Source organism: Vombatus ursinus, unplaced genomic scaffold, assembly GCF_900497805.2.
Source record: "Vombatus ursinus unplaced genomic scaffold, bare-nosed wombat genome assembly UNPS02015415.1, whole genome shotgun sequence".
Taxonomy (NCBI): Eukaryota; Metazoa; Chordata; class Mammalia; order Diprotodontia; family Vombatidae; genus Vombatus; species Vombatus ursinus.
Genome location: NW_020955193.1, coordinates 193,078 through 208,174, shown reverse-complemented (window position 1 = coordinate 208,174; position 15,097 = coordinate 193,078). Strand labels below are relative to the sequence as shown.

General features: G+C 34.5%; 1 protein-coding gene across 1 annotated transcript; it reads left to right on the top strand.

The window, feature by feature from the left end:
* The first annotated feature begins 11,760 nt into the window (after positions 1-11,760).
* On the top strand, positions 11,761-12,714 carry LOC114032338 (olfactory receptor 14A2-like). The gene has a single exon (XM_027847583.1). It carries the CDS (start codon positions 11,761-11,763, stop codon positions 12,712-12,714), a length of 954 nt encoding a protein of 317 aa, XP_027703384.1.
* Positions 12,715-15,097: the final 2,383 nt, after the last annotated feature.

Below are 15,097 nucleotides of genomic sequence, written 5' to 3'. Positions count from 1 at the left end.
ACAAATTTTGGAATGCTGTTTCATTTTCTTTAATGAAATCATTGTTTCCATGATTTGTTCTCTGATGCACTCATTCTTTAGAATTAGATGCTTCTTTGGCCTTTTATTACATGTACTTTTATTGCATTATGATCTGAAAAGAGCATTTAATATTTCTGCATTTGATTGTGAGGTTTTTATGCCCTAATACATGTTTCATTTTTGTGTAGGTGCCATATAGAGCTGAAAAATTATACTCCTTTCTATTTCCATTCAATTATTCTCTAGAGATCTATAATATCTAACTTTTCTAAAATTCTATTCATCTCCTTAACTTCTTTCTTATTTATTTTATGATTAGATTTATCTGTATCTTAGTACCTCCTTCCTGACTATTACCATTTTGTTGTGTATTTCCTCCATTAATTCATTTAACTCTTCCTTTAAGAGTTTTGATACATGACATTTGGTGCATATATTGTTAGTACTCTCATTATTTTATTGTCTTTGGTTCTTTTGATCAAGATGTAGTTTCCCTGCTTACCTTTTTTAATTGACCCTATTTTTATTTTTGCTTTTTTTGGGATCATGATGCTTTTTTTTTGCTTCAGCTGAAGCACAATAGAGTCCATTCCAGTCTAGTATTTTAACTCTATGTGAGTCTTTCTGTTTCAAGTGTATTTCTTATAAACCAGTTATTGTTGAATTCTTGTTTCTGGTTTTTTAATCCACTCTGATATCCACTTTTGTTTCATGGGTGAGTTCAATACACTCACATTCACAATTATAATTAATAACTGTGCATTTTCTCAATCTCATTTTTTCTGTTTATGCTTTCTCTTTTTTCTTCTGTATTTCCTCTACAATATGTTCTGCTTCTGACCACTGTCTTTCTTCATCTGTCTTCCCCTCTATCATCCTTTCTTCTATTGTCCCATTACCCTTCTTCTTTTCTGTTGGTCAAGATAGCTTTTATTACCAATTGATTATGCATATGTATTGTTCATTTTTGAACTAATTTAGATGAGAGTGAGAGTTAATCATTTCCTGTCCTTCCATTACCCCACCTATTCTAAAACTCTTCCTTGACTGCCCTTTTAAGTGTCAGATAATTTTTTATATTTTTTTTTCCATTCCCACCTTTCACAATGCATCCCTCTTCCTTGCACATTCATTTTTTTTAACATCAGCCTAACACAATTGATTCACTCCTGTGACCTCTGCTTGTGTATTCTTCTACTAACTGCCCTAAAAATGACAAAGTTCTTAGGGGTTGCATTTCCATATAGGAATGTAAACAGTTTAACATTATTGTATTTTTTATGATTTCTTTTTCATGCTTACCGTTTTATACTTTTTGTGAATCTTGTATTTGAAAGTAAAATTTTCTATTCTGCTCTAGTCTTTTACTAGGAATGTGTGAATGTCCTCTATTATATTAAATATCTATTTTCCCCCTGAAGATTATACTCAGTTTTTCTGGGGAAATTGTTCTTGGTTTTAATCCTAGCTCATTTGCCTTCTGGAATATCTTGTTCCAACCTGTTCATTTAACATTAGTTTTTAAATCTTGTGTGATCTTGATTGTGACTCCATGTTTTTTTGAATAGTTTCTCACTGCCTGAAGTATTTTCTTTTTGGTCTGGGAGCTCTTGAATTTGGCAACAGTATTCATGGGGATTTTCATTTTGAGATTTCTTTCAGGTGGTGATTGGTGGATTCTTTCAATTTCTCTTTTACTCTCAGTATCAAAGATATCAGGGCAATTTTCTTTGATAACTTTTTGCAGTACTATGTTTAGTGTCTTTCTTCAATAACTGCTTTCAGGTAGATCAATTATTCTTAAACCATCTCTCCTCAATCTATTTTCTAGGTAATTTGTTTTTCTGCTGAGATATTTCACAATTTCTTCTATTTTTTTCTTTCATTTGACTTCATTTTATTGTTTCTTGATGTCTCAAGAGCTCATTATTTTCACTTGCTCAATTTTAATTTTTAAGGAATTATTTTCATCAGCGAGCTTTTGGACTTATTTTACCACTTGAGCAATTTTGTAATTTTTTTTTCTTGTTATTGATGTGGGTAGTTTTTCTAGTACAATGTTAAATAGTAATGATGATGGGCATCCTGCCTTTTCATCCCTGATGGCTTTAGAAAAGAGGACATTGGATAAGAATTACAAAGACAATATTGTCAAAATTTGATAGAAGAGGGAGATAAAACCTGGTTCTACAGAAACACTGAAGCTATGATGTTCACAGAGGATGAAGAAGCAACAAATTTATCTATAGCCCACAAAGGAGAATATTAAAATTCAGGATCAATTAAAAGTCAAGAGAAATGATTAAGAGAATAAATTACTCAAAGAGCATTTATTTTGAACCAAACCACATGCCATAACTTGGAGTCAGAAAGGTCATCAATCATGAATATTCAGGCACTATTAATCATATTCTTATGTGACAATCATGCTGTCTCATTAGAAAAGTGAAAGTATACCCCAATGCAACACTTATACATTCCAATGAAGAATATTAGATTCAGATGACGGAGTTTCAAGTGGACTGTGAGAACTAAGAATATAGTTACTTTTGTCCTTTTTGAGTATTTCCTGTTGAACGATACTTTCTTGTCAATTCCCATGAGAGTATCCCACATCAGCTATCTCTACCAACAATTAAGTAACCATTTCTGTAAATCAGTTCATAGGGAACTGGATCACAGATTTAATTGTCTATTTGTAGTATTTTATACTACCATCTGACTTGATAATATTTTCTGATCTTTGCCCACTTTCTAACTTTTCCATCTTCTTTTGAATTTTCCAGTGTTTTAACTGGTCAGAAATGTTTATTGCAGCTCTTTTTGTTTTTGTGGAGGCAAAAAGCTAGAACTAAAATGATTTCCCTCAATAGAGGAATGAATGAACCAATTGTAATATATGGAGGTAATGGAATACTATTGCATTGTGAAAAAAATAGATCACTGTCTTGGATCAGGATTGCTCTTTCTGCTTTTTTTTTTTACTCAGCTGAAGCATAATATATTCTGCTCCAACCTTTTTCCTTTATTCTATGTATATCTCTCTGCTTCAAATGTGTTTCTTGTAAACAACATATTGTAGGATTCTTGTTTTTAATCCACTCTGTTACCTGCTTCCATTTATGGGAGAGTTGATCCTATTCACACTCAGAGTTATGATTATTAATTGTATCTTTCTCTCCATTCTATTTTCCCCACTGTTTATACTTTTCTCTCTCCTTTCGCCCTGTCACTTCTCACCAGCATTTTGCTTCTGACCATTGCTTCCCTCAATCTGCCTTCTCTTATATCAGCCCCCTTCCTTTTCTTTTCCCTTTCTCCTCCTGCTTCCTCCCTCCCTTCTATCCACCCTTTCTCTTTTCTTTCCCCTTTCTCCTCCTACTTCTCTATAGGGTAAGGTAGATTTCTGTACCCAGATGAATGTGTATGTTATTCCCTTTATGAGCCAAATCTGATGAGAACAAAGTTCAAACAATGCTCACCCCCACTTCTTTCTCTCTAATGTAATAGGTCTTTTGTGTCCATTTATATGATATAATTTACCCTATTCTGCTTCCTCTTTCCCCTTTTCCCAGTAAAATCCTTTTTTTCATCTCTTTATTGATTTTTTATATCATCACATCAAAGTCAACTTATAGCCACACCCACTGTCTATGTAAACCCTTTTAACTGCCCTAATAAAGATATAGTTCTCAAGAGTTACAAGTGTCATCTTCCCATATAGGGATGTAAACAGTTTAATCTTTTTGAATAACACATTTTTTTCTTTCCTGTTTACATTTTTATGTTTCTTTCAAGTCTTGAATTTGAAGATTGAATTTTCTATTCAGCTCTGGTCTTTTCATCAGCAATGATTGAAAGTCCCCTAGTTCATTGAAAAGGTCCATGTTTTCCCCTGAGAGATTATATTCAGTTTTGCAGGGTAGTTAATTCTTGGTTGTAATCCAACCTCCTTTGCCTTCCAGAATATTATATTCCAAGCCTTCCAATTCTTTAATGTAGAAGTTGATAAATCCTGTGTAATCCCAGTTGTGGCTCCATGATATTTAAATTCTTTCTGGCTGCTTGCAGTATTTTCTCTTTGACCTGATAATTCTGGAATTTGTCTACAATATTATTTGTAGTTTTCATTTTGGGATCTCTTTCAGGAGGTGATCAGTGGATTCTTTCAATGACTATTTTACTCTCTGGTTGTAGGACAGTTTTCCTTAATAATTTCTGAAAGATTATCCAGGCTCTTTTTTTTTATCATAGCTTTCAGGTAATCCAATAATTCTTAAATTATTTTTTCTGGATCTATTTTCCAGGTCAGTTGTTTTTCCAATGAGATATTTTATATTTTCTTCTATTTTTTTTTCATTCTTTTGATTTTATTTGACTGATTCTTGATGTCTCATTTGAGGCATTAGCTTCCACTTGTCAAATTTCAATTTTTAGTGAATTATTTTTTTAATTTAGTTTTTGTACCTCCTTTTCCATTTGGCCAATTCTACTTTCTTTTTCTTTTATACCAGCTTTATTTTTATTTCATTACAATTAAATACAACTTCAGAGTTTCCATGCTCTCTCCTTCCCAAAAGGTAAATTTTTGGGAGTGTGCAACAGACATTTCTTAGTTACAAAAGATTATCACTAGCAATAGATATCAGTCTTAAGAAAATATGAAAAAAATTCATGTAATTATGACAAAGTGCAGAACTTTGTAAATTAGTTCCTAAACACATAAACTGTACAATATTTCTATGAGCTAAATGGATATTTAACAGTTTTAGAATATGACAAACCTATTTACTAAGTAAAAAGCCCCTAACTGAATAATGGTTGCACCTAAAACCAGTTAAGGAAAGTCTGTGGGGGAAAAAAAACAGATCTTACTAGATTTGTGCCATTTATCCTGCTAGAGCTTAGTAGTGAATGGACACTACTTTGTGTAAAATAGTAAAGGCTTAGGGATAGATTGCCATACTTATGCCTCAAATGATTCAGTATACTTCTAGTACTGTTTTACAGTAGTTTTCCAGCAATTTTAAGTATAACCGGTAAGCATTTCAAGCCTCTAATTATTCTAACATAATTTTCCTTTACTTGACAAATAGTCATCCTTAGGATACAAAGGATGGCCCAGTGCCTTAGACACAGTAAACACTTTAAAAATGGAATCATTTACTCATAATTTTAAAAATGGAATCATTTACTCATAATAAATTATATAATATCTAGTTATTGCAAGATTTGAACTCACTTGCTAATACCTTTGCATGCCAATTTCAATTCAAATTAGTAAGTGTGTAAGCTCAAATTTTTATATTACATTTAATAGGCTTGACATATCAAAAATCACAAACCTCAAGTGAAGGCACCATGAATAGAAGTCATGAATAGGACTAGTCATATCTGCAAATTATGCAAGCATTAAAAAAGGTTAGTACTGACTATTCAATATACACAATATATTATGTAGACTTTATGGGGAATTATTACATCTCTGCCAGTTCTTGGAAAGGCTATGGTCTAATAGGACATACGTACACAGACATGCATACAACTATAGTTGCAGAGATTTGTTTGCAAAGGGTATTTGTTATATACCAAGGATGAATTGTTCCTAGGTAAGAAAAGGGGGATAGTTTGTTCAGGATGAAGGTGTACAAGGCACAATCTTCCTAGAATATTTTCTCATATTCAAATTCTCCCTCAAAATAATTCTGTCTCTTTATCTAAAGATAACTTTTCAGCCATCATTCTTACAGTTAATTGACTATTTGAACAAACCAAATCTCTAACTTTTTCAACATTTTCATTGGTCTTGTGGGTGATTCAGCGTCCACTCTGTGCATCAACATGAACATCATCACTACCTTCCTTAAACCTTTTGTGCCAGTCAAAAGCTCTTGCTCTCGACATTATGTCATTCCCATAAGCTTCTTTTAACATTTCAAGTGTCTCACTGGCATATTTGTTTAGCTTTACACAAAGTTTGATATGAATTCTTTGTTCTAAGTAATGGTCATTCATTTTTACACCTATAGGAAGCATGCTTTTCTACACTGTATAGCTACAATACTGATTCAGGGATCATGAAAATATTTTTTTCTTAAAAGTGAAGCATGTTTCACTAGGGTCACTTCTCTGCTTCCACAAGTCAGATGATAAAAACTAGTCTCATTTAATGGTCACATCTTGTGAATTTTACAGCGGTGGATTAAAGGTTTTTGGAGGTATCTCAGAATCAGATCATCCCAGCTTGTATTTTTCCTACCCAATACTGTAAAATAATATAGTAACTTTTAGTTTTCCAAGGCCTTCGAAGCCCTCAGCCAAAGGAACTCTCAGTGCCTGCCTGTTCCTATGACAAATGGGTTTTAACAGTTCACATCTTCCAAGCAGAGGCACTGTAGCCAAGGCAGCCCTTCCCCAAAGTGCCTGCATCCTTCACATTAGCCATGTGAAGAAGCCCAATTCTACTTTTTAAGGAGTTGTTTTATTCAGTCATTTTTTTTCTTCCATTTGGCCAATTGTATTTTTTTAATGAATTGTTTTCTCCAGTCAGTTTTTGTCCTTCATTTTCCAAGTTGTTGACTCTCTCTTGCATACCTCTCATTTCTTTTCCCAGTTGTCATTCTACTTCTCTTATTTGAATTTTAAAATTTTTTTGAGCTCTTCCAAGAAGGCTTTTTGGTCTTGTGACCAATTCAAATTCCCCTTTAAGATTGTGGATGTAGGTATATCGACAATGTTGTCCTTTTCTGAGTTTGTGTTTTGATCTTCCCTGTCACCACAGTAATTTTCTATGGTCAAGGTCTTTTTTGCTTCTTGTTCATTTTTTCCACCTATATTGTGCTTTTAAAGTTGAGCCCTCCTCCTTTGGCCCAGGGGGCACTGTCCCAAGCTTCTTGTGCACGGGCACAAGGACCTGGTCTCTGGCTTTGTGTGCTGGGAAGCTTGCTCATTGTGCTGGGGTGGTGGGGTCAAGTCACACCTGTTGTTGCCTGGTTTCCAGGGCTGGCAAGTTGCCTTCTGTACTAGACCCAGGGGCCTCACAGCTGGCCTGCTATTCCACTGGCCTCCAGAGCCAGGACCAAGGGGCCTTGGTGACTGATCTGTCCTGTGCCTAAGAGCCTCCTGTTGGCTTGTATGAACATCATTTGTGCTGGGCTGTGCTCCCCTTTTTGCCAAGGGGAAACAGAGCTTTTCTGAAGCCCTTGTAAGTTACCTTAAGCTGGAAAATTGTTTCACTCCTTTTTGTAGGTTCTGTTGGTCCAGAATCTGTTTAGAGACTTGATTTAATGTTGTTTCTGAGGAAAACTGGGGAAAGTTTAGGCAATTTCCTAGTTTCTATTTGCCACCTTGGCTCCATCTTCTCTTCTTACTCTTTTTCTTTTTTGGTGGCAATGGGGTTAAGTGACTTGCCTAAGGTCACACAGATAGAAAGTGTCTGAGACTGGATTTGAACTCAGATTCTCCTGAATCCAGGGCCAGTGCTTTATCCACTGCACCACCTAGCTGCCCCTCTGCTAACTTTTAAAATTAAAGAGGAACATACTTTGTTGCTGCATTTGTTCTAATTTTTTTTCTTTTGGGAGGAATTGAAGGGTAGTAATTCATCTTCATATCTCTGTGGAATATGAAATCTTTTTTTTCTAAATTTAATAATAATTTTAAAATATGATCCATTAGAACATTATGTTTTTATGTTTTAAAAATGAATTATAGGATCTGGGAATCATAGTATCCTCTGTTTCTCTCCCATTTGTACAATCCTGTTACTGTTTGCCTAGGCAGGACTAATAAGCAGACTGAGTAGCTGGGACCTGAGCTGTTCAGGGACTTAGGGCCAATGGCACTTAATGGTTATAAAATACTCAGGAGAATTCTAGTTACATCATCTTCAGAGGATCTAACATAAATTAGAGGGTTTATATCTTTGAAGGAAAATGAAGTGATGCAAGCATCTGGCAAGTATTTCAGCATATCTGGAAGAGGTGACTGCATTTTAAGAAACTTGACTTTTTAGAGACACTTTAAATGTTATAGGCAAAAGGGAGAAATGAATATCATAGCTAAGCAGATACCAGGGCTTCTTACCCTAGTATGCTTGCAGTGAGTTGGGCTATGGTAGGGTCACACAGGGAACCACAAAAATGAAGAAGGGAAAGCAAAATTTGTTTTTACCTCAATGTGTTACCATTGGTATATGAATGCTTTCTTCATTTTAAAAATTATTCCACCTCTACATAAGCATATTGATCATTGAATGAATATCTTATAATCTGAAATTTAAGCAATGGATTAAAGAAGTGAGTAGATGGTAAGGTATGAATTTCCATTTTCTTCTGTATCTTACAAGGGAATAAATATCTCTTGTTGCTGGATTTATTCACTTATTTTCTTTTTCAAAGCTAATTCATTTATATTTATCTATGGGATATGAACTTGCCTTTTCTGAATTAAAAATTATTTTAAATTTGATCCAATGGACACAGGAATATTTATCTTTTCAACATGTCATAGGATCTTTGTATCAGAATCATCAAGTGCTCCCTCACTCCCATTGAGGGGAAAGGCTAATAAGCTGGCTGTAGTTTTGGGAGTCTGAGCTATTCAGGGACTTAAAGCCCATGAAACTGAATGTCTTTAGGAACACTCAAGAGATATCCAGTTTCATATTCTTCAGAGGATGCCATAAAAATTGGGATTGCATCTCTGAAGTAAAATGAAGTGATACAATTATCTGGCAAATATTTCAGTATCTCTGGAAGAACTGACTACATTCTAAGAACCTGATTCTTTACTGATATTTTAAACACTATAGGTAATCATAACTAAGTAGCTACCCCAGTACATTTACAGTGAATCCAGGATTTGGTGGGGACATACTAAAGAAGGAAAAGAAAAAAATTGCCTCGTTATGCCACTATTGGTGCCCGATTGTCCCCCACTTTTAAAAAATTATTCTAATTCTACCTAAGCTTGTAGGTGGCTAAATGTAAATCTAGTTGTTTGAACCTCCAACAATGGATTGAAGAATTGGACAGATTTCAAGGTATGAATTTCAATTTTCTGTTATCAAAATACGGATGCATCAGTGTCTTTGTAACTAAGATTAGAAAGAATTATGCCACCATCAGTCTGAAATGAAGAGGCATGTAAAACCATGAGAGCACATACAGAGGTGTTTTTGACCACTTTCTGTGTGGTTCTAAAAATTTTTTAGATATGAAAATCAGGGCTAAATGTGTGGGAGATTGAAAAGAAGGTGAAGAATGCTTTAGGTAGCTTCCTACTTCCATTATATTCTCTCCTAAATTTTGGCATTTTCTCTTCTTCAGGTTCCTAGTTCTATCATTGTGCTCCTTTGCTACCTAGTTAGCATCCAGTTTTGGCTTTCTCTCTCCCTGTTATGACCTTATCTGCTAAGGACTGCCCTTTCTTGTGTTGTCTCCAGATCATTCATCTCATTCTGACACCAGATATCAATTGCGTCCAACAGCATACACTCAATAAAGCTATTTATTTAATGGCAAAGTTTCAGGAGGCACAAAAGAGCAAAAATAAGCATTTCACTGAATTTGGGTGTATATTTAGGGGTATGATGACCTTTCCAACCTAGATAAATGCTTATGGCCTAAGTGTCACTGAAAGTATGATCCTAATCAATCAATTAGCAAGCACTTACTGAGATCCTACTGTGGCTCCATCACTGTTTTGATGATAGGGATGCAAAGACAAAAGTCAAAATAGTTCTTGACTTCAAAGACCTTAAGGTTATGTGAAGGAAGATAGTATACACACATATAGATATATAAAAATGAACATAATATAGGTTGAAGGTGATTTTAGGGGGAAAGCATAAGAAATTGAGTGAATCAAAAAAGTCTCATGGTACTTGAGCTGACCTTGAACACCTAGGGATACTGAAATACTGAGGTGAGGAGGAAATGCATTCCTATCATGGAGAACAGGCAATCTGCAGAAGCAACAGAGATGGGAGGTAAAACATCATGTATGAGCAAAGAACATAATTTTGCTGGACAGAATTTGCATAGAAATAAAGGCTGCTCCCCCACCCCCTTTAAAAAAAAAGAAGTAACTTAAGTTTTTAGAAATGCCTTAAATACAAAATATCTTGTTTAAGGAATAGCAAAGATCCCCTATAGTTTTCGAGGTGGGGACTGACCTACTTAACTATGCTTTAGGAAAATGTTTGTCAGCTGTGTTAAGGATGTTTTATGGAAGGGAGATACTTGATGCAGGAACAGAAATTAAGAGACTAGTTCATTCTTTTCCTATGCCTGTTTTAATCACATCTGCTTTTGTATATAATTATTTTCATCTATTTCTTCTCCCTCTGACAATTTGGAAGCTTGTTGAGGCTAATGACTGGAAATCATTCATCTTTTTAAACAACCCAGGTCTAGAATAGGGGTGTGCAAAGAGCAAACACTTCATAAATCTATTTTGTTGCTCCCTCTTTCTTTGTAATTCCTTTTTCCTATCTTCAAGTGTGCAGATCTGATTCCATATAGTCTTACTGAAAGCAGTGCCTCCAGAAGTCGTGTTTTGGGATATAATTGATGAGTGTATACATTTCAAGATTGCTGGTCTGGGTTAGGAATGGCATGATTTTTGGCCAAGGAAGAGCATGAAGTTAAGTGGACCAACATTACCATTTTTATATCAATTCTAGTTTGCTGGGATAATCATGGTGTTAAAATGGCAGTGTCTTTGGTGTGGTATACATCCTTGGAAGTGGATGCTATTTAAAAATCACTGGAGAATTGATATAACTATTACTCCTGAAGATCTGGAAGATAATATTTTCTGAACTTTAGGAAGTTCAGATTTACCTTAGTACAGAAACTTATAGGAAACCCAGAAGCTTTAGAATCAGGAGATCTTGTTTAATATCCTGGTTCTGAAACTCCTTGTGCAACCAATGGAGAGTTCTAAAGCTTCTCTGAGCCTTAGTATCTTATTTATAAAATGGTAGTAATACTACTTGAAATTCCTAACTCACAGTGTTCTTGTGATAATGAGCTTTTTAATCTTTAAAATAACGTACTTAGAGAGGTATTATTATCATTATTATTGTTGATTTTTCAAGATGATAATTCTCTTTGTGGATTTTCAGATACGTTTTATGTAGAACAGCCTTGGAATATCATCTAGTTCGGGGTTTCTGAACTTTTTGTGTGCCATGGCACAGTGATGTACCCATGGTGGGATCTTAGTAAATGGTTATTGATTGATTGATTAAGGTCATACTTTCAGTGACATTTAGGCCATAAGCTTTTATGTAAATTGGAAAAGTCATTGTACCCCTAAATATAGACCTAAATTAACTGAAATGCTTACTTTTTCTCTTTTCTGCCACCTGAAACTTTGCCATTAAATAAATAGTTTTATTGCCAACCTGGTGAAGCCTATGGGCCCCATCTCATATTTGTGTTTTAAAATGTACAAAATATAAAAGATTTCAAAGGAAACCAAATATATGGAAATGCTGTTATAAAATATATAAAAAATTTTGATCAACCTCAGGGTAAGACCTTATTATATAGCTCTATCCCCTCCTTTAACAAATGAGGAAAGTGGGGTAGAACAAGGGATTGTGATTAACCCAAGGTTATACAGTGGGCTGCAACTAAGGTTTCCTGATGCCAGTATAATGAATGTTCTTTTCATCATTTGTCATCTGTTTATTTTCTCTGAGCCAACAGCTAAGAGAAGATATAGAACATGGCCAATCTCACAATGATAACAGAATTCCTCCTTATGAACTTTTTTAACGCTTGGCAGCTGCAGATCTTACATGCCATATTCTTCTTGCTGATCTACCTGGTGGCTCTGATGGGGAATCTGCTCATCTTCACTCTAATCTCTCTAGATGAGCACCTCCACACTCCCATGTATTTCCTTAAGAACTTGTCCCTTTTGGATCTCTGCTTCATTTCTGTTACTGTCCCCAAATCGATTGCAAACTCATTAAGCCACAATTCTTCTATCTCTTACTTGGGGTGTGTATTGCAACTCTTTTTAGTAATTTTATTTTCAGGGTCAGAGATTTTTCTTCTCACAGCAATGTCCTATGACCGCTATGTGGCCATCTGTCAGCCCCTGCACTATGAAGTCATCATGAGCAGAGAGGCTTGTTTGAGGATGGCAGATGTTTCCTGGCTTGCTGGAAGTGTGTTTGGTGTCATGTACTCAACTACTACCTTCTCTTTGCCCTTCTGTGGCTCCAAGGAGATCCATCAGTTCTTTTGTGATGTCCCTTCCTTAGTCAAGATCTCGTGCTCTGAGACACACATGGCAATTTATTTGACAATGGCTTTTGCATTTGGTTTAGGAATATTCTGCTGTATTTCCATAACTGTGTCTTATGGTCACACCTTCTCAACTGTACTGAAGATTCCAACTACAGAGGCTCGGGCAAAAGCCTTTTCCACTTGCCTGCCCCACCTCATTGTTCTCATGGTTTTTGCAACAAGTGCGATCGTGGCCTATATAAAGCCACCTTCATACTCTGACTCAGTTGTGGACCTATTATTGTCTATGTTCTATGCAGTGGTGCCCCCAACCCTGAACCCTATCATCTACAGCTTAAGGAATAAGGACATCAAGACTTCTCTAAGGAAACTAATAGCTTGGAAACATTTTTTAAAGGGTTCAATGCCAAAGTCTTTTCTATGATCTCATATGTGCTTTTTAAGGAAAAAAAAGAAAGAAAATTAAATAATTTCTGTCCATTATGTGCTTAATAATTTAAACTCCTACTTTTTCTGTCTGTATCAAAGTCATCAGTTATGAAATGTTAACCCTTATAGGTCAGAAGCATGCTAATTAAATAATTTTCAAAGTATATACACACATTAACAAAATTATAACTTTGCATTTATTTAGTCTTTTATAATTTTAAAATGCTTTCATAGCCTAATATATAATTCCTAAAATAACCATAAGGAGTACTTAGTAAAATACTAATCATTACTATTTTACAATTTAGGACACAGTCTCTGAGAGATTAAGAACCTTGTTCCATCTCACACAACTAATAAACATCAATCTTCATTCAAAACACAGGTTTTCAGTATTAAAGTCAAATGATTTCCACATTTTGTTATATCATGTGACTGTTTAAAATCTATGAATTGGTTCTTGTCTCCTTTCTCCAAATCTGTGATTTTATTGATGTAGGTTAGTCTTAGTGAAAGAACTCTACAAATCTAGTTGAGTGGGAGCTTAATTAAATTGCTTAGTGTCACACAACTCTTTTGTGTTGGAATAGAACTTGAACTGATGGATTCCTCATTTGGTTAGGAGCTTGTTCCCTTAGAAATTGCAGCTTTGTATCTAGAGACTCAGAAAATATACAAAACAGCCTCATAAGACCATTTTAAAGGTTGTTTAAGCTATTTTTGGGGCATTGAAATATGTATTTAAAGTTATTGCAAGTATTTGTTCACTCTGTACAAGCAACTTCATGGAAGGCATACATATTTTTAATATTATTATTAATAATACTGATAATAAAGACTGAGACCTCAAATTATGCTGTGACTCAAACTTTGCAAAGTGCCTTAATTATTTTTGCTAATTTGATCCTTATAACAATGCTGTGAAGTATATACAATTATTGTGTCCATTATATGCATTGATGAAACAGGCTGAGAGAGGTTAAGTGTCTTATTCTTGGATGAAACATCAAGCTCACACTGACCCATCTAGCTTAAATGTCTGAGGCAAGATATGAACTCATCTGCTTGACTTCGAGTCTAATATTCTATATATGCTGCACCACCTAGCTCCCCTTACAAACATATATGATATATATTTGTGTGTGTGTGTGTATATAGGTATATATATACCTATATACACACACACACATATATACATGTATGTATACATAAATTCATACCTATATCTATATCAGGTACTTTGTGCCACGAACCTTGCATAAAGATGAACTGAGTTCAAATTCATACTCAGATACCTTCTAGCTATGTGACCCTGGTGGCCAAATCACTTAACAGCTGTCTGTCTCACTATCTTCAACTGCAAAATGGTGATAACAACACTACCTATCTCACAGGGTTGTTTTGAGGATCAGAATAGATAATATGTATAAAGCACTTAATACAAGATCTGGCACACAAGTATTTAAAAATAAATGTTTCCTTCTGTTCTTCCATTATAGAAATGTGTACATATATATGGGTATATGTGTATGTAAGCATGTGTTTTGGGGAGGGGATCAGGGTCAATTGCTGAAAGACATGAAAAATACTTGGATGGCATTGAAACTCTTTTGTAAATCTATTTTTTATTGTTTTAAAATTCAGTTTTATTTTCAGTTCCAAATTCTCTGTTCCTCCATACCTTACCTTACTCATTGAGAAGGGAAGATAGATAAAATATTACAAATACAAAGTCAAACAAAACAAATTTCCACATTAACCATGTTCTGAAAGAAAAGTAAGGAAAATAAAGAGAAAAATATGCATTTATGTGAACTCAGATAACAGTTTTCATCATGAATTCTTTGGAATTGTCATGAATCATTGTATTTATGAGAGCAGCTGCCTTTCACAGTTGATTATTTTTACAATATCCTTCCCTTTAATCCTGTGTTTGAATGTCTGATTTTCTATTTAGCTCTCTTCTTTTCATCAGAAATGCTTAAAAGCTTTCTATTTCATTAAATATTCATCTTTCCCCCCTGTAGTATTATACTTTGTTTTTCTGGGTATGTTTTTCTTGGTTGTAATTTTAGTTTCTTTGCCTTCTGTAATAGCATATTTTCAATCCTCCATTTATTTATAGTTGTGGGTACGAAATCTTATGTGATCCTCACTATGATTCCATAGCATTTGAATTATTTCTTTCTGGAGATATTTTGTTAAATATTTTAAAACTTTTTTTTACTAAGTTGTTAATTATTTTGTCATATTTTCTTGCATGACTCTCATTTCTTTTTACAGTTTATACTCTACTACTCTCATTTGATTTTTAAATCATTTTTACCCCCTTTTAAATCTCTTTCCTGCAGTCTTTTTATGCTTGTGTCCAACCTTCA

Coding starts and splice junctions, on each gene's coding strand:
- LOC114032338 (XM_027847583.1), top strand. CDS start 11,761: ATGGCCAATCTCACAATGATAACAGAATTCCTCCTTATGAACTTTTTT.